The sequence below is a fragment of the Salvelinus alpinus genome, chromosome 7 (genome assembly GCF_045679555.1).
Source record: "Salvelinus alpinus chromosome 7, SLU_Salpinus.1, whole genome shotgun sequence".
Lineage (NCBI taxonomy): Eukaryota > Metazoa > Chordata > Actinopteri > Salmoniformes > Salmonidae > Salvelinus > Salvelinus alpinus.
Genome location: NC_092092.1, coordinates 51,186,725 through 51,206,660, shown reverse-complemented (window position 1 = coordinate 51,206,660; position 19,936 = coordinate 51,186,725). Strand labels below are relative to the sequence as shown.

Here is a 19,936-nt window from a genome sequence, read left to right as displayed (position 1 = left end):
ATGACAATGTGAAATGAAGCTGTTTTACACATTTGTATGACTCAACATATTGTCTAGTGCAGTGGTTCCCAAACTTTTTATAGTCCCGTACCCCTTCAAACATTCAACTCCCAGCTGCATACCCCCTCTAGCACCAGGGTCAGTGCACTCTCAAATGTTGTTTTTTGTCATCATTGTAAGCCTGCCACACACACACTATACGATACATTTATTAAACATAAGAATGAGTTTTTGTCACAACCCGGCTTGTTAGACGTGACAAAGATCTCTCATAGGACCAGGGCACAAATAATAATAATAATAATCAATCATTTTGCTCTTTATTCAACCATCTTACATATAAAATCTTATTTGTTCATCAAAAATGGTGAATAACTCACCACAGGTTAATGAGAAGGGTGTGCTTGAAAGGATGCACATAACTCTGCAATGTTGGGTTGTATTGGAGAGAGTCTCAGTCTTAAATCATTTTCCACCCAAAGTCTGTGCCTGTATTTAGTTTTCATGCTAGTGAGGGCCGAGAATTTACTCTCACATAGGTACGTGGTTGCAAAGGGCATCAGAGTCTTAACAGCGCGATTTGCCAAGGCAGGATACTCTGAGCGCAGCCGAATCCAGAAATCTGGCAGTGGCTTCTGATTAAATTACATTTTCACAGAACTGCTTGTTGCAATTTCGATGAGGCTCTCTTGTTCAGATATTGGTAAGTGGACTGGAGGAAGGGCATGAAAGGGATAACGAATCCAGTTGTTTGTGTCATCCATTTCGAGGAAAGTACCTGCATATCTGCACACCTAACTCACTCAGGTGCTTTGCTATATCACATTTGACATTGTCCGTAGGCTTGAGTTAATTTGCATACAAAAAAAATCATACAATGATGGAAGGACCTATGTGTTGTCCTTGTTAATGCAGACAGAGAAGAGCTCCAACTTCTTAGCCTCAATTTTGTCCCGCGCATTGAATATAGTTGCGGATAGTCCCTTGTAATCCTAGATTCAGATCATTCACGCAAAAAAAAATATCACCCAGATAGGCCAGTTGTGTGATAAACTCGCCATCGTGCAAGCGGTCAGACAAGTGAAAATTATGGTCAGTAAAGACAAACGTGTCAATACTTTGCCCCTTGATAACCAGCGCACTTCTGTATGTTGTAAAAGCGTTGCCCATTTCATTGCAAATTGCATAAAATACGAGAGTTCAGGGGCCTTGCTTTAACAAAGTTAACCATTTTCACTGTAGTCTTTCAAGCTGTCAGGCATTCCCTTGGCAGCAAGAGCCTCTCGGTGGATGCTGCAGTGTACCCAAGTGGCGTCGGGAGCAACTGCTTGCACGTGCGTTACCACTCCACTATGTCTCCCTGTCATGGCTTTTGCGCTATCAGTACAGATACCAACATGAGCAGCAGCTACGTTTGGCTACATACGGACCACTGGTGGAATTCCCGTGAGAGAGTAACGGTTGATGTGATTGGATGTTCATTATTTGACTAGGCTACCTGTATTTGACATTGTGTTGTTATTTCGCTGAAAACTAGAAGGTTCCATTTTATTTTTGGCAGTGAAACGAGGCTACTCAGGCAAGAAAAAAAACTCACCCAAATGTGTAGCCCCGTTAGAAAATATAAATGGACTGTTTGAAAATGTAAAAAAAAAAAAAAAAAAGATTCTTTAAAAAAAATATATATATATATATTTGGCGTACCCCGGACAGCATAGCCCCCAGTTTGGGAATACCTGGTCTAGTACAATTACCTCATCACTTTGTCTGTACACTCTTTCCTTTTTCCTCTTACATTTTTTTTTAAGCATCTCATTTTTAAAGCTTCAATAGACTTGAGCAGGAAATGACACACGACCCCAAAATCAATCAAATAAATTATATTTGTCACATGCTTTGTAAACAACAGGTGTAGACTCCGACTCTAAACTACAACTAATTAACGCAAAAAACAAAAAGAGAAAAGAAAAAGAAAAAAAGACAGCTCGACAGCCATGTTGAGAGAAGTGACGGCTGCTCTGTGTGTGTCACTAAACAGATGAGGTGATTAGGAAGGAATAAACTGTGGCATAATGCGCTCCTCTCCTATCTGAGGCAAGGCTCCAGCACTGGGCCCACGCAACCCCTGTCACTTCCCATCTCACGCGCTTCCCTCTCGCCCCCTGTTCTCCTGCCGCATGTGGGGACCGAGGTGGAGACAGCCTGGATACATGTTTTGCAAGTTGGACGCAGAGCGAGGGTGATACTGTACATTGGGCTGCAACAGATGGCCGTTATCCTATTCCCAGGCGGTGGCGGAATAAACATGCCTGTTTCCATCGGTTTCCATTTTCCATTGACATTTTAGTCATTTAGCAGAAGCTCTTATCCAGAGCGACTTACAGTTAGTGCATTCATCTTTATATAGCTGGGGGGACAACCACATAACTCAGTCATAGTAAGAACATTTTTCCTCAATTAAGCTGTGGGAATAATCAAGATAATCCGTGAGGAGGTAGGGTTTCAGGCATTTTTGGAAGATGGGCAAGGACTCTGCTGTCCTAACGTCAGAGGTAAGCTCATTCCACCAAAAGGGTGCCAGGACAGAGAAGAGCTTTGACTGGGCTGAGCGGAACTTGACCCCCGTAAGGGTGGGAGGGCCAAGAGAGCAGAGGTGGCAGAATGGAGTGCTCGGGTTGGGGTGTAAGGTTTGAGTATAGCCTGAAGGTACATGTTTCCATCCGAGTGGCTAAAGTCTGCCTGGCAACGAGGAGCGCGTGTGTGTTTAAGCATATACACCTGTTTTGTTTGTTTGTCTGTTTGCTTGTTTAACCTGTCTGTGTTATAGTGTCAAGTAGAGGGCACCCTTTTGAAGTTGCAGATACAGGTAACTGATTCTACAAGTGTCTGGAACTTAATTGGAGGGATGCAACACTATTCTTCCACAAGAAATTCCATCATTTGGTGTTTTGTTGATGGTGGTGGAAAGTGTTGAGTTGAGATCTGACTGAGACGGCCATGGCATGTGGTTTACATGGTTTTCATTCTCATCAAACCATTCAGTGACCACTCGTGCCCTGTGGATGGGGGCATTGTCATCCTATGGGGGCATAGCCAAAATAATGGGCAAAATAATGGCCAGACCAGCATTTTTATACATGACCCTAAGCATGATGGGATGTTAACAGCTTAATCAACTCAGGAACCACAATTGTGTGGAAGCACCTGCTTTAAATATACATTGTATCCCTTCATTTACTCAAGTGTTTCCATTATTTTGTCAGTTACCTGCATGTTGGATTGTGTTGCAGGTGTGGATTTGAACCTGTTTGTTTTAATGTTTCCTTACACAGTTACTATCATCCGAGGCGGAGGCCCAACACTGCATAAAGATGGACAGAGTTTAACCCTTTGGTCCTCCGTCTGCTCTCCCACAATCAATTGTGTCTGCAGCCTTCCTTGGTGATGAGGAGAACATATCACCCAAACGGAACTTCCTGAGGTAGACTCTTTCAAGCCCCTCGCCTCCAGAGGTTTTGCATTGTTTATATCTTAATGTACATAGTCTACTGACAAAAATCGAGATTTGCCTGCCAAAAAGAGTAATGCAGGGGTTTTATGTTTCACAGAGACTTGGCTAGATCCTTCCGTCAAAGACTCAGAAATAGAAAACTTCCTAATTACCCGAAAGGAAAGAAATTGGAGAGGAGGGGGTGTGTACATTAATGTCAGAGCAGACATTGGTTTTAATATGAGAACGGATTTAAATCACGATTGCATGGAAGCAGTTTGGCTGGATATATTATTACCTAAAAGCAAACCAATCTTTACAGGGGCTTTGTATAGACCTCCAGACCGGAGTTACTTTTATGAGATCCTTGAAAATGTGTGTACTGCCCACTGTGACTTTCTAAACTCTGAAGTGATTCGACTGAGTGATGTAAATGCTGATGTAGTGAACATGAGCTGCCCCCTGTATAAGGCCTTGTCTAACTTTTGCAAAACGTTCTGTTTGACTCGGTTGATAAATGAGCCTACAAGAATCTGTGACACCAGTCAGACTGACATTGATCTCATTATTGTATAACACAAGATATCCAAAAGTGGTATAATTGCAAATAGAATTAGTGACCATTTCTTAATACACCGCACTAGGAAAGTGAGGGGGGGAACTGGAAAATTGCCACAATACCATCAGGACAAGATCCTTCAAAAACTATGACAAAAACACGATTTAATGAACTACTAGGACAGTCTGACAGGTCTGATGTATTGGAAAGTGAGGGTGTGGATAGAGCATGGGAACTCTTCCGAGGTAAATTTGTCAGTACTGTGGACAAGCTGGCACCCCTAAAAGTGAAGAGGATCAAACAAAGGCCAAAATCCTGGATCAGTAGGGAAATCCTTCCTTCCATCACCTTGAGAAACGATGCTCGAAAAGACCGAGGTCAAAATTGCCAGATTCCTTCACTCAATACAAACACCTAAGGAATACAGTTCAAAGGCTGGTTGACGAAGCAAAACTGTCCTTCTACAAGAGCAAGATCCAGGACAATATAAAGGACCCCAGGGGACTTTGGAAGACTCAAGGACCTAGCAACAAGCAAAAAACAAAAGTCAAACAGCATTGGACTGAACATCAATGGTAATGTTACCTTTTACAGAGCACAGGTGGCTGATAAATGAGTTAAATTGGTTTTTCAACACCATTGCCAGCAACCTTGTTGATCAACACCCAGAATGCTCTGGCACCTTTGGAAACCATCATATTCAAATCTATTATTTGGTTAAGTCCGTCTCCGAAGGACAGTTAGCATTTCCCCAGGTTTCAACTGTAGATGTTACAAATATGCTTAAAGATCTTGACAAACAGAAAACCACAGCACTGGATAACATCCCAGCTAGATTCCTGAGTGATGCTGCTGATCGTATTGGACCTTATGTAACACACACCATCAACCTTTCCATTCAACATGGTAAGGTGCCACAAGAGTTGAAACATGCAAGAGTTGTTCCTTTACACAAGAAAGGAAGCTAAGTCGAACAAGGGAACTACAGAACAGTGTCAATCTTGTGTGTTGTCATTTTGCATTACCTTCAGCCAGGTTTTAGACATTCCTATTCTACCGACACTTGTTTACTATACCTGAGAGATTTTAGCTAGCAAGAAATTGACAAGGGAAACTTCTGTAGTATGGTGATGCTTGACCTACAAAGATTTGGCACCAACTCCTTATTATGGGAAAAGTCATACCTAACTAACAGGGTCCAAAGGGTGGATGTGGGCGTGACACTGTCTGATAATAAGGAGATAAACCGTGGTGCCACCCGCATGGGAGCATTTTATTTTGCTCTACATAAAAGACATGGACTCTGCCTCTTCATGCCCTCTGTTCCTATATGCGGATGATTCTGCCCTCTTGGTTTCACATAAGAATAAGGAGACTGTTGAAAAGACCCGAAGCAGCGAACTGACTAAGTGGTTATCCGACAACAAACTGTCTCTGCATTTAGGCAAGACAGAATGTACCCTGTTTGGTTCTAAACACAAAGTGAGACACTCTTCCAACTTCTCGGTGAAGTGTAATGGTGTATTGGTGAAGGAAAAATGCTCTGTTACATGCTTGGGATGTGAACTGAGCCAACACATGACAGGTGAACTCATGGCTCTGAAGGTCATTGGGAAGGTTCACTCCAGGACAAAGTTCCTGTGGTAGCCAAGTTCCTGGATACAGAGACTATGAGGACCCTGGCATCTCTGATACAGTGCCACTATGACTATGCTTGTATCTCATGGTTCAGTGGCATACAACACATCTGAATGACAAATTTTAAACAGCCCAAAACAAACTAATGAGAATTATACTCAAGCTCAGCCCTAATAATTTCAGGTGAACTGAACTGGCTTCCAGTTGATGTCTGGGTGGTGCAGATCAAACGGTTGATGGTTTTTAATGCTATAAATGACCTTGCCCTCAGTCATCTGTCTGGTTATTTTAATTTCATTAGAGACACTCAAGGCCATCACACCAGACCCAGTGTTGCCAATATCAGACCGCTGCCCTATAGGAGCATGGCTGGATAAAGCTATTTCCTTAACACAGCTGTAGAAGAATTGAATGGGGTACCAAACCACATGAAATATGCTTCTGGATGAGCATTTTCTTGTTTGCTTATGGCCTTATACAGCTTGTTTAGTGCCAGCAACGGTTTGTGATGGTAAATAAACAGCTTTGAAAAATATAAATGAAATCTCTCTTCGAAACAGTGTGGTCTACAGCTTATAATGAGATAATCTACCTCAGGCGAGCAAAACCTTGAGACTTCCTTAATATTAGATTTCGTGCACCAGCTGTTATTGACAAATAGACAAAGACCGCCACCCCTTGTCTTACCGGAGGCAGCTGTTCTATCTTGCCGATGCATGGAAAACCCAGCCAGCTGTATGTTAACCATGTCGTCGTCCAGCCACGACTATGTGAAACATAAGATATTACAGTTTTTAATGTCCCGTTGGTAGGATAGTCTTTCTTGATCTGAGCTCTTCCAGTTTATTATCCAATGATTGGACGTTGGCTAATAGGACTAATGGTAGAGAAGCATTACTCACTCGCCGTCGGATCCTTACAAGGCACCCCGACCTACGTCCCCTATATCTCTGTCTCTTCTTCATGCGAATGACGGGATTTGGGACTTGTCCGGAGTCTGAAGTAAATCCTTTGCGTCTGACTCGTTACACAAAACATCTTTGTCCAGTACGAGGTGAGTAAACGCAGTTCGGATAACCAGAAGCTCTTTTCGGTCAAAAGAGACGGTGGCAGAAACAATATGTACAAAATAAGTTACAAATAACGCAAAAAAACAAACACAATTGCACAATTGGTTAGGAGCCCGTAAAACAGCAGCCATCTCCCCCGGCGCCATTCTATTTCTCTGTAAACAAATTACCAACATACTTTCAGCATGCGTATAGAGAAGGGCACTCAATATGTACTGCACAGACACAAATGACTAATGATTGGTTGAAAGAAATTGATAAGAAGATTGTAGGAGCTGTACTGTCCGATTTCAGTGCAGCCTTTGAAACTATATTACTGATCATAAACTGTGGTTGAAAAAAATGTATGTGTTATGGCTTTTCAACCTCCGCCATATCGTGGATTCAGAGCTATCTATCTAATAAAACTCAAAGGGTTTTCTTTAATGGAAGCTTCTCTCATGTCAAACATGTAAAGTGTGGTGTACCACAGGGCAGCTCTCTACTCTTTTCTATTTTTACCAATGACCTGCCACAAGCAACAAACAAAGCATGTGTGTCTATGTATGGTCCCGTGTGGCTCAGTTGGTAGAGCATGGCGCTTGCAACGCCAGGGTTGTGGGTTCATTCCCCACGGGGGGACCAGGATGAATATGTATGAACTTTCCAATTTGTAAGTCGCTCTGGATAAGAGCGTCTGCTAACTGACGTAAATGTATGATGATGCAACCATATACAGTGCATTTGGAAAGTATTCAGGCCCCTTGACTTTTTCCACATTTTGTTACGTTACAGCCTTGTTCTAAAACAGATGAAATTGTTTTTCCCCCCTCATCAATCTACACACAATACCCTATAATGACAAAGCAAAAAGGTTAGTATATATTTTTTTGCAAATGTATTAAAAATACAAAACGGAAATATCACATTTACATAAGTATTCAGACCCTTTACTCAGTACTTTGTTGAAACACCTTTTGCAGCGATTTGTTGGGTATTTCTTGGGTATGACTCTACAAGCTTGGCAAACCTGTTTTTAAAATTTGTATTTAACCTTTATTTAACCAGGAAAAGCCCATTGAGACAGAGTCTCTTTTTCAAGGGAGACCTGGCCAAGGCAGCAGCAACAATCAATACATACAACAATACAACATGATCCAGCCTAAAAAAAAGCATTTACACTCCTCCGTAACAGAGTCTCCCATTCATATTTTAAATTCATTCAGTGGCACTAACATATCTAGATGAAGCATGGATTGTAGACTATTCCATGCCTCTGGTGCACAAGAAGAGAAGGCAGTCTTGCCTAATACTGTGAATGTCCTGGGGACTTTAAGTAGCAACCACCTAGCAGACCGGGTATGGTAACTGCTGGTGGTGAAGGAGACCAGACTACAGAGGTAAAGAGGGAGCTGCCACCACCATGCTTCACTGTAGGGATGGTGCCAGGTTTCTTCCAGACATGACACTTGGCATTCAGGCCAAAGAGTTAAATCTTGGTTTCATCAGACCAGAGAATCTTGTTTCTCATGGTCTGAGAGTCTTTAGGTGCCTTTTGGCAAACTCAGAGCGGGCTTTCATGTGCCTTTTACTGAGGAGTGGCTTCCGTCTGGCCACTCTACCATAAAGGCCTGATTGGTGGAGTGCTGCAGAGATGATTGTCCTTCTAGAAGGTTCTCCCAAATCCACAGAGAAACTATTGAGCTCTGTCAGAATGATCATCGGTTTCTTGGTCACCTCGCTGACCAAGGCCCTTCTCCCCCGATTACTCAGTTTGGCCGGGCAGCCAGCTCTAGGAAGAGTCTTGGTGGTTCCAAACGTCTTCCATTTAAGGATGATGGAGGCCACTGTGTTCTTGGGGACCTTCAATGCTGAATAATTGTTTTGGTACCCTTCCCCAGATCTGTGCCTCAACACAATCCTGTCTTGGAGCTCTACAGACAATTCCTACGACCTCATGGCTTGGTATTTGCTCTGACATGCACTGTACACTTATATTGACAGGTGTGTGCCTTTCCAAATCCCGTCCAATCAATTGAATTTACCACAGGTGGACGCCAATTAAGTTGTTGAAACATCTCAAGGATGATCAATGGAAACAGGATGCATCTGAGCTCAATTTCAAGTCTCATAGCAAAGGGTCTGAATACTTACGTAAATTAGCTATTTCTGTATTTTTTTGCAAACATTTCTAAAAAAAAAAGTTTTTCCTTTGTCATTATGTGGTATTGTGTGTAGATTGATGAGGAATGTATTTTCTTTAATCAATTTTAGAATACGGCTGTAACGTAACAAAATGTGGAAAAATAGTGTGCATATTTTCCGAAAGGACTGTACGTGCCAGTGACTGTAAAACCCTTAACAAAGAGTTGCAGTCAGTTTTAGAATGGGTTGCCAGTAATAAACTGGTACTCAACATCTCTTAAACTAAGAGCATTGTATTTGGTACAAATCATTCCTTAAGTTCTAGACCTCAGCTGAATCTGGTAATGAAGGGTGTGGCTGTTGAACAAGTTGAGGAGACTAAATGTGACCCACCACCTGGATTCGGTCCTATGTAGCAAAGTTTGAAATGCTGTTTATTTTACAATGGATAAAAGTAGAGACTCAGAGCTAGAAATGTATATATCATACACTGCAGTTAAGGAAAAATGGGAAAGAAATTCTGCCTTGAAAGTTGATAAACATGTCACCCCACTTTTGAGAAATGGCCCTTGAATGTGTTGGTTACCTACTGCAGAGCCCCTCTTTGTCAGCAACCTTCACACCCTCTTTAAGTATTCACATGTGAGGCTATGTGCTAAACAGAGTGTATAGTAAACAACCAAAGATTTCAAGACTAAAAGTGGTAAAAGTAGTAGTAGCCTACAATAAAGAAAAAATTACACTATCTAGTCATTGGCCTATATCCTAATCTGACTTTGGTGCAGGTCATGTTGTCCTTCACAAACACACACTATATCAAATCAAATATATGTCTATTTGTCACATGCATAGAATACAAAAGGTGTAATACAGTAAAATGGTTACTTGCATATTTGCATAAAAATTGCCAAAGTTATCCACTTCTATAAATCTGGGGATCCAAGATATTTGACAAATTATCACCCAATAACTGTATTACCATGTTTTTCTAAAATCCTAGAGAAAAATGGTATATAAGAGAATATTGAAACATTTAAATCAACACCGATATGGTTTTCGTAAAAACTAACTCTTTTGCAACTTATCCAACGTGTTTGACATGTAGTTTGATCATACAATATTACTTTCTAAATTGCATTTTTACGGTTTTCATGATTACACACATCATTGGCTATATAGTTATTTTCATGATAGAGAACAATTTGTTTATGCAAATGGTTGTGCCTCTATCAGGGCCAAGATATCCTGTGGTGTGCACAGGGTTGGATAATTGGACCTTTGTTATTCCTAATCTATATCAATGACCTTTCTGCTGTGTCTTCTACCATACCATACAAATCTATATCAATGACCTTGCTGCTGTGTCTTCTACCGTACTTACCATTCTCTTTGGTGATGATACCAATTTGATTTTATCACACAAGAATTTTGATTCACTAATTAATGAAGCCAACTCAGGCACGGCCACATTTTCTGTACGGTTCCAGATAAACAAATTATCTTTCAATGTTAAAAAAATCCAACTTTATTATATTCACTAGTAAGAATAAAGAATATGGTTTTAAAAAACGAGCCAGTCTCTCAATTGGTGGGAATGAAATGGAACAAGTCACATTCACTAAATTCCTCTGAGTTTTAATTGATGAAAAGTTATCCTGGAAAGATATTCAATTTGTCTGCAGTAAAGTAATGAAATCTGTTGGTATCATCAGAAAGATTAGTGGTTTGGTTCATCAGGCTTACTTCCTAACTCTATACTATAGCTTCATTTACCCATATCTAATTTACTGTAATATTGTCTAGGCCAGTACATTTGCCTCCTACCTACACAAATTACTCATCATACAAAGACATTTGGAAGACTAGCCACCTATTCTAATTACCTAGCTCCATCAGCATCTTCGTTTAAGAAACTCAACATTTTGTCTATTTAAGATATTAATGTATGGCAGGTATGCACTTTCCTCTACAAAATCATCATACCTCCCAGACAGTTACCTCAACCCTACTATGAATTTTTCCAGGTAAATTCTGAAATCCATCTATAACACAAGACACTGAGATAACCTTCACCCTCCCTACTGCCACACATCACATAGTCAATTCTCAATCAGATACAGAGGTACCATACTCTGAAATTCTTATCTTCACATTGCCAAAACCTCATCATCAACCTCAACAACTTTAAGCGAAGACTAGGGGTCAGCCTGATGAACCAAACTACTCAGTAATCTCCTCCATATACCCTAACGCTCATGCACACACACACACACACACTTAAACAAAACAAATATTGTTCTTTTTTCCCCTCCGTGATTACTGATCAAATCATTCATAATGAGTTGATTTTGTTATCTGTTTTAACAACCCTTTTTTATTTTTGTACTGATGTAATGCATATTGTTGTTTTTATGTGGTGTGGTCTTCATATAAGCCCTTCGGCTTCCAACCACATCTGCACAATGTTTTTTAGAGCATGTCTTGCTCTTCATTGTAATCAGAGGGCTAATATTAATACTATGCATGCCAGTCTCTCTTGGCTAAGAGTTGAGGAACGACTGACTGCATCACTTCTTGTTTTTATAACAAACATTAGTGTTGGAAATTCCAAATTGTTTGCAGAGTCAACTTACACACACACTTATGCCACTAGACATGCCACACCAGTGAGTCTTTTCAGTTCCCAGGTACAGAACAAATTCAAGGAAACGTACAGTATTATACAGGGCCATGAGTGCATGGAACTCCCTTCCATCTCACATAGCGCAAGTGAACAGCAAACCTGGTTTAAAAAAAACAAATAAAGCAACACCTCATGCAACAACGCCTCTCCCCTATGTGACCTACTTGTTGTGTGTATGTGTAACTGATAGAGGCGCACACACACACACACACCACATGTTCATGTTTTTAAATGTATGTAAATTCTAAAGTATTTTGTCTGTAATGAATTTTTCACTATGTTTCGGACCCCAGTAAGACTAGCGGTCGCCATTGGCGTCGGCTAACGGGGATCCTAATAAATCAAATCAAAAATCTAAATGGCAGCCGCTCGTCGGCTCTCAGGAACGCAGCCTCAGCAGCGGGAAACGACTGGGGCAAATATTATTGCTGTGTCACCCTCACGATAGTTTTCTAGATTGCTTCTGTAGGACTATAGCTGTTGTTGAGTGCCACCTGTCCAAGGGTTATGTGAAATGGCTGCCCGGTGAGCAATGTAGTTCCAAGCACTGACATGTCAGAACAATTTTTCCCAAGAACAAACAGTTCATAGTGTTTACACACTTCTAAGATTCTCATTTCACAATGCAGAATATACTAATTTCTTCAGTCTTTACAGAAAACACTGTAGACAAATGCATGCTGCAAGAGGCTTGAGGTTTCGTACCTGCACATAGTAGGTCCCTTTGGACTGGGCGTACATCATGAGGAAGCAGTAATCCAAATTCTGTTTTGTCCGCCATCTGGGGAGACAGAGGAGAATGACAGAGGATGCGATTAGATTCACAAACCCAAAACACACACACACTTCAGCATCAACACATGATCCACATCCAAACCTGCGTCCATGCTCACCGACAAGACAGAGGGAATTCATCCGACATACTACTATTTCATTGACATTCAGGCCTGGGTGCACGAGCCAGTGTCTCACTTTGGCATAACTCACTTTGTTATAACTCAGACACATAATGTAGGAACTGTGTTGTCGTAAGAGTCAATAAATGGAAACAATAAGCTTCTGGTCGAAGCGGGGCAGTGCCCCTGGTCCTCTATCTTCCTGTGTAAGAGGAGAGCGAGGAGAAGCTGGAGGTGGATTAGTGGCTCCTGGATCAGATGAGGAGCAGAACATGCGGTTGCCTTTGTCACTGGATACCAATGAGATGTTGAAAACGGAGAGGAGGAAAAACAACTCTTTGCCAAGTTACTGTCTTACAAACGTACTCACGCTCGATTCGATTAGCTATGCCTATGGGAACCAAATATAAGAATCTCTTGCGCGCACACACACACACACACTTTTTGGACGAGACACAGAGTAGCTTGTATAAACACACTGTGACGAAAATAGGCATCGATAACATGAAAAAGGGAAAAAGAACAAAACACTGATTAGAGCAGCCATACAGCAACTACTACACCAGGAGAAGAATGCCCCTCAACGCAACTCACTTCTCATAGTTTCATCCAATAAAAGACGGCCCTCCGGCAGCACCATTCCTATGATCTGTTTGCCCGTTCAAATCTTACTTTACAATAACAAACACGTGTAACGGATTGAGACTTACGTAACCCTTCGCTAGACGGAAATAGTAGCCAAAATCATGTATATCGTGGCTATATAAAGATAAAGCAATTGTTTGAGGCAAACAAGGAGCAAATCGTATCCGTGTAGCCTAGGCCTACATCAAAGCTTGTACACAGAGTACACACCCTGAAATGTGTACCTATAACAGAAAACAACACAATTATGCTTGATTAGAGACCAATTCTGAAAAATTACGATATGCAAACAGTCATTTCCTGAAGAAAGCCGTGTAAACATTTAAATCCAAATATTTGCTCTCTTTCTAACTGCTTGATAAGCTTTATGAATCTCAGCTGTGCCGGGAGATAGGCTTGGTGACGAACCACATCACATGCTCAATAAAGATTATGAGGTTCTCTCCCCTAAAGCCTTTATTCCCATCTGGTAAATAGATGATACATTCACCACGAGGAGGCACATGATAGGACACAAGGAAGCCCATTTCTACCCTACCACCCCTAAGCTATCGGTACCACTGTGTTTCAACAAATCGTCAGTGTTGTCCCCTGACGTGCCATTAGGATGTGAAAGGTCAAATGAGTGATGTTAATGATAGTGATACAAAAGCACTTTAACTCCATCTCAAATTGAATAAGATTATCTGGGGGAGTTACTTCCTCATTCCATGTTTTATTAAAGGGACATTACACTCATAAACGAACATGTGTAAGATTATGTTTTTTCAGACATCAAAAGTAGACTAATGCCAAGATGAAACCACGTCACGTGAAATTGGGTGTATAAATCCAACTATATGCCTCCAACCCAAAATTACTTTCTGGTTTTCCTTCTTTGATTTTGCGTTAATCTTTATATATATTTGCAGTGGAGGCATATAGATGGATTTACACAACAAATGTCTTGATATTAAGCTACTTTAAAGGTTTGAAAACTCCTAACAAACTTTTATTGAATGTGTAATGTCCCTGCACCATCGAGAGCATCCTGACCGGTTGCATCACCGCCTAGTATGGCAACTGCTCGGCATCTGACCATAAGGCGCTACAGAGGGGAGTGCGAACAGCCCAGTACGTCACTGGGCCAAGCGTCCTACCATCCAGGAACTATATAATAGGTGGTGTTAGAGGAAAGCCCATAAAACTGTCAGAGACTCCAGTCACCCAAGTCATAGACCGTTTTCTCTGCTACCGCACGGCAAGCAGTACCGGAGCGCCAAGTCTAGGACCAAAAGGCTCCTCAAAAGCTTCTACCCCCAAGCAATAAGACTGCTGAACAATTAATTAAATCGCCACCGGACAATTTACATTGACCCTCCCCCCTCCCTTTTGTACACTGCTGCTACTCACTGTTTATTATCTATGCATAGTCACTTCACCCCTACCTACATGTACAAATTACCTAACCTGTACCCCTGCACACTGATTCGGTACCGGTGCCCCCTGCATATAGCCTCGTTATTCTTATTGTGTTACTTTTTATTATACATTTTTACTTTAGTCTACTTGGTAAATATTTTCTTAACTCTTTCTTGAACTGCACTGTTGGTTAAGGGCTTGTAAGTAAGCATTTCACGGTAAGGTCCACACTTGTTGTATTCGGCGCATGTGACAAAGTGTGATTTGATTTGTTTGATTTAAGTCAATGTGGATAAGGCCCACAAGTACACTATACAATCAAAAGTATGTTAATACCTGCTCGTCGAATATCTCATTCCAAAATCATGCGCATTAATATGGAGTTGGTCCCCCCTTTGCTGCTGTAACAGCCTCCACTCTTCTGGGAAGGCTTTCCACTAGATGTTGGAACATTGCACTGATGTTGGGCGATTAGGCCTGGCTCGCAGCGGCCTTCCAATTCATCCCAAAGGTGTTCAATGGGGTTGAGGTCAGGGCTCTGTGCAGGCCAGCCAAGTTCTTCCACACTGATCTCAGCAAACCATTTCTGCATGGACCTCGCTTTGTGCATGGGGGCATTGTCATGCTGAAATAGAAAAGGGCCTTCCCCAAACTGTTGCCGCAAAGTTGGAAGCACAGAAGCGTCTAGAATGTCATTGTATGCTGTAGCGGTAAGATTTCACTTCACTGGAATAATGGGCCTAGCCTGAACCATGAAAAACAGCCCCAGACCATTATTCCTCCTCCACCAAACTTTACAGTTGGCACTATGCATTGGGGCAGGTAGCTTTCTCCTGGCATCCACCAAACCCTGATTCGTCCATCTGACTGTCAGATGGAGAAGTGTGATTCATCACTCCAGAGAACACCTTCCACTGCTCCAGAGTCCAAAGGTGGCAAGCTTTACACCACTCCAGCCAACGCATGGCATTGCGCATGGTGATCTTAAGCCTGTGTTCAGCTGCTCGGTTATTGAAACCCATTTCATGAAGCTCCCGAAGAACAGTTCTTGTGCTGACGTTGCTTCCAGAGGCAATTTGGAACTCTGTATTGAGTGTTGCAACCGAAGACAGACAATTTTTACAAGTTACGCACTTCAGCACTCGGCGGTCCCGTTCTGTGAGCTTGTGTGGCCTACCAATTCACGGCTGAGCCGTTATTGCTCCTAGAGGTTTCCACTTCACAATAAAGAATGTACAGCTGACCGGGGCAGCTCTAGCAGGGCAGAAATTTGACCAACTGACTTGTTGGAAAGGTGACATCCTATGACGGTGCCACGTTGAAAGTCACATAGCTCTTCAGTGAGGCCATTCTACTGCCAATGTTTGTCTACGGAGATTGCATGGCTGTGTACTCGATTTTATACACCTGCAGCAACGGGTATGGCTGAAATAGCCGAATCCACTCATTTGCTTTTGTATATATAGTGTATATTAATATGGGCTATTTTCAGCCCTTTCCTGGGATAGCATGGCTGTGTGCTCTATTTTATACACTTGTCAGCAAATAGCCAAATCCACTCATTTGAAGGGGTGTCAACACACACTATATATACACACAACTTTACTTTTTCCACATTTTGTTACATTACAGCCTTATACTAAAATTCATTAAATAGTTTTTTTGCCTCATCAATCTACACACAATACCCCATAATGACAAAGCAAACACTTTGTTAAAGAAATGATTGCAAATGCATGAAAAAATAACATGGAAATATCACATTTACACAAGTATTCAGACCCTTTACTCAGTACTTTTTTGAAGAACCTTTGGCAGCAGTCTTCTTGGGTATGACGCTACAAGCTTGGCACACCTGTATTTGGGGAGTTTCTCCCATTCTTCTCTGCAGATCATCTCAAGCTATGTCAGGTTGGATGGGGAGCGTCGCTGTACAGCTATTTTCAGGTCTCTCCAGAGATGTTCAAGTCCGGGCTCTGGCTCGGCCACTCAAGGACATTCAGAGACTTGTCCTGAAGCCACTCCTGCATTGTCTTGTTTGTGTGCTTAGGGTCGTTGTCCTGTTAGAAGGTGAACCTTCACGCCACGCAAGTTTTTGTCAAGGATCTCTCTGTACTTTGCTCCGTTCCTCTTTCCCTCGATCCTGACTAGTCTCCCAGTCCCTGCCGCTGAAAAACATCTCCACAGCATGATGATGCCACCACCATGCTTCAGCGTAGGGTTTGCCAGGTTTCCTCCAGATGTGACGGTTGGCATTCAGGCCAAAGAGTAAAATCTTGGTTTCATCAGACAAGAGAATCTTGTTTCTCATGGTCTGAGAGTCCTTTAGGTGCCTTTTGGCAAACTCCAGGCGGGCAGTCATGTGCCTTTTACTTCCGTCTGGCCACTCTACCATGAAGCCCTGATTGGTGGAGTGCTACAGAGATGGTTATCCTTCTGGAAGGTTCTCTCATCTCCACATAGAAACTCTGGAGCTCTGTCAGAGTGACCATCAGGTTTTTGGACACCTCGCTGACCACGGCCTTTCTCCCGCGATTGCTCAGTTTGGCCAGGCGGCCAGCTCTAGGAAGAGTCTTGGTCATTCCAACCTTCTTCTATTTAAGAATGATGGAGGCCACTGTGTTCTTGGGGACCTTCAATGTGGCAGAAGTATTTTGATACCCTTCCTCAGATCTGTGCCTGAACACAATCCTGTCTCGGATCTCTACGGACAATTCCTTCAACCGCATGGCTTGGTTTTTGCTCTGACATGCACTGTCAACTGTGTGCCTTTCCAAATCATATCCAATCAATTGAATTTACCACAGGTGGACTCCAATCAAGTTCGAGAAACATCTCAAGGATGATCAATGAAAACAGGATGCACCTGAACTCAATTTCAAGTCTTATAGCAAATAGGTCTGAAAAAAAAAAATATATATATATATATATATATATACAGTGGGGAGAACAAGTATTTGATACACTGCCGATTTTGCAGGTTTTCCTACTTACAAAGCATGTAGAGGTCTGTAATTTTTATCATAGGTACACTTCAACTGTGAGAGACGGAATCTAAAACAAAAATCCAGAAAATCACATTGTATGATTTTTAAATAATTAATTTGCATTTTATTGCATGACATAAGTATTTGATCACCTACCAACCAGTAAGAATTCCGGCTCTCACAGACCTGTTAGTTTTTCTTTAAGAAGCCCTCCTGTTCTCCACTCATTACCTGTTTTAACTGCACCTGTTTGAACTCGTTACCTGTATAAAAGACACCTGTCCACACACAATCAAACAGACTCCAACCTCTCCACAATGGCCAAGACCAGAGAGCTGTGTAAGGACATCAGGGATACAATTGTAGACCTGCACAAGGCTGGGATGGGCTACAGGACAATAGGCAAGCAGCTTGGTGAGAAGGCAACAACTGTTGGCGCAATTATTAGAAAATGGAAGAAGTTCAAGATGACGCTCAATCACCCTCGGTCTGGGGCTCCATGCAAGATCTCACCTCGTGGGGCATCAATGATCATGAGGAAGGTGAGGGATCAGCCCAGAACTACACGGCAGGACCTGGTCAATGACCTGAAGAGAGCTGGGACCACAGTCTCAAAGAAAACCATTAGTAACACACTACGCCGTCATGGATTAAAATCCTGCAGCGCACGCAAGGTCCCCCTGCTTAAGCCAGTGCATGTCCAGGCCTGTCTGAAGTTTGCCAATGACCATCTGGATGATCCAGAGGAGGAATGGGAGAAGGTCATGTGGTCTGATGAGACAAAAATAGAGCTTTTTGGTCTAACTCCACTCGCCGTGTTTGGAGGAAGAAGAAGTATGAGTACAACCCCAAGAACACCATCCCAACCGTGAAGCATGGAGGTGGAAACATCATTCTTTGGGGATGCTTTTCTGCAAAGGGGACAGGACGACTGCACCGTATTGAGGGGAGGATGGATGGGGCCATGTATCGCGAGATCTTGGCCAACAACCTCCTTCCCTCAGTAAGAGCATTGAAGATGGGTCGTGGCTGGGTCTTCCAGCATGACAACGACATGAAGCACACAGCCATGGCAACTAAGGAGGTGCTCCGTAAGAAGCATCTCAAGGTCCTGGAGTGGCCTAGCCAGTCTCCAGACCTGAACCCAATAGAAAATCTTTGGAGGGAGCTGAAAGTCCGTATTGCCCAGCGACAGCCCCGAAACCTGAAGGATCTGGAGAAGATCTGTAGGGAGGAGTGGGCCAAAATCCCTGCTGCAGTGTGTGCAAACCTAGTCAAGAACTACAGGAAACGTATGATCTCTGTAATTGCAAACAAAGGTTTCTGTACCAAATATTAAGTTCTGCTTTTCTGATGTATCAAATACTTATGTCATGCAATAAAATGCAAATTAATTACTTAAAAATCATACAATGTGATTTTCTGGATTTTTGTTTTAGATTCCGTCTCTCATAGTTGAAGTGTACCTATGATAAAAATTACAGACCTCTACATGCTTTGTAAGTAGGAAAACCTGCAAAATCGGCAGTGTATCAAATACTTGTTCTCCCCACTGTATATATATACACACACACATACATACATATGGAAACATTTCTAAAAACATGTTTTTGCATTGTCAATATGAGGTTTTGTGTGTAGATTGATGAGGATTTTTTTTATATAATAATTTTTAGAATAAGGCTGTAATGTAACAAAATGTGTAAAAAGGGAATGGGTCTGAATACTTTCCGAATGCACTGTGTGTACTGTTCTGTGCCTCTGTAGCCCCGACTAGGATAACTCAGCACTTTGCGATGGCAGACTACCCTGTACACACTAAACTGCATCAGACCAGACAGGCAGCAGCCACAATATTCTTTACACCATAAACACAGCATATTGACAAACTGTCTGAGATGTAACACCCAGAGAAACAAAGACTCAGATGTTACCAAAGAAAAGTTAAACTTTCTCAGATCTCAGCTGTGTGTTCCAAGCTGTGTGGGTTAACAGGGAAGCCTGCACACACACGGAAACGCAGGCACGCAACTTGACCATACACTGATAAACATACACATATGCAGCTGTATGTGTTAAATGGGGGAGCATGCCTATAAACACAAAACATACAGCACATACATAAACACACAGACAGCGCACACACAAGAACACACGCACCAGGGTTGACTGGACACTCTTAGCATTCTAAGCTTTCAAGGCAAAGGGTGGCTACTTTGAAGAATCTAAAATCTAAAATATATGTCTGTTTCTTGAACTCCGTGAAAAATTTATTTGGGCTGCAAATAATTGTTTAACACTAACACTTTTTGGGTTACTACATGATTCCATATGTGTTATTTCATGGTTTTCACGTCTTCACTATTATTCTACAATGCAGAAAATAGTAAAAATAATGAAAAACCCTTGAATGAGTAGGTGTGTAAACTTTTGACAGGTACTG

The 19,936-nt window shown here is 42.0% G+C and overlaps 1 protein-coding gene across 1 annotated transcript in view; it reads right to left on the bottom strand.

The window, feature by feature from the left end:
* Nucleotides 1-19,936, bottom strand: part of mgat4b (alpha-1,3-mannosyl-glycoprotein 4-beta-N-acetylglucosaminyltransferase B) — a 215,224-nt gene that overhangs the window by 45,238 nt on the left and 150,050 nt on the right. Inside the window, exon 7 of the mRNA XM_071410634.1 lies at nucleotides 12,270-12,345. Within this exon, the coding sequence (XP_071266735.1) occupies nucleotides 12,270-12,345 (76 nt within the window). The remainder of the gene's footprint in view (nucleotides 1-12,269; nucleotides 12,346-19,936) is intronic.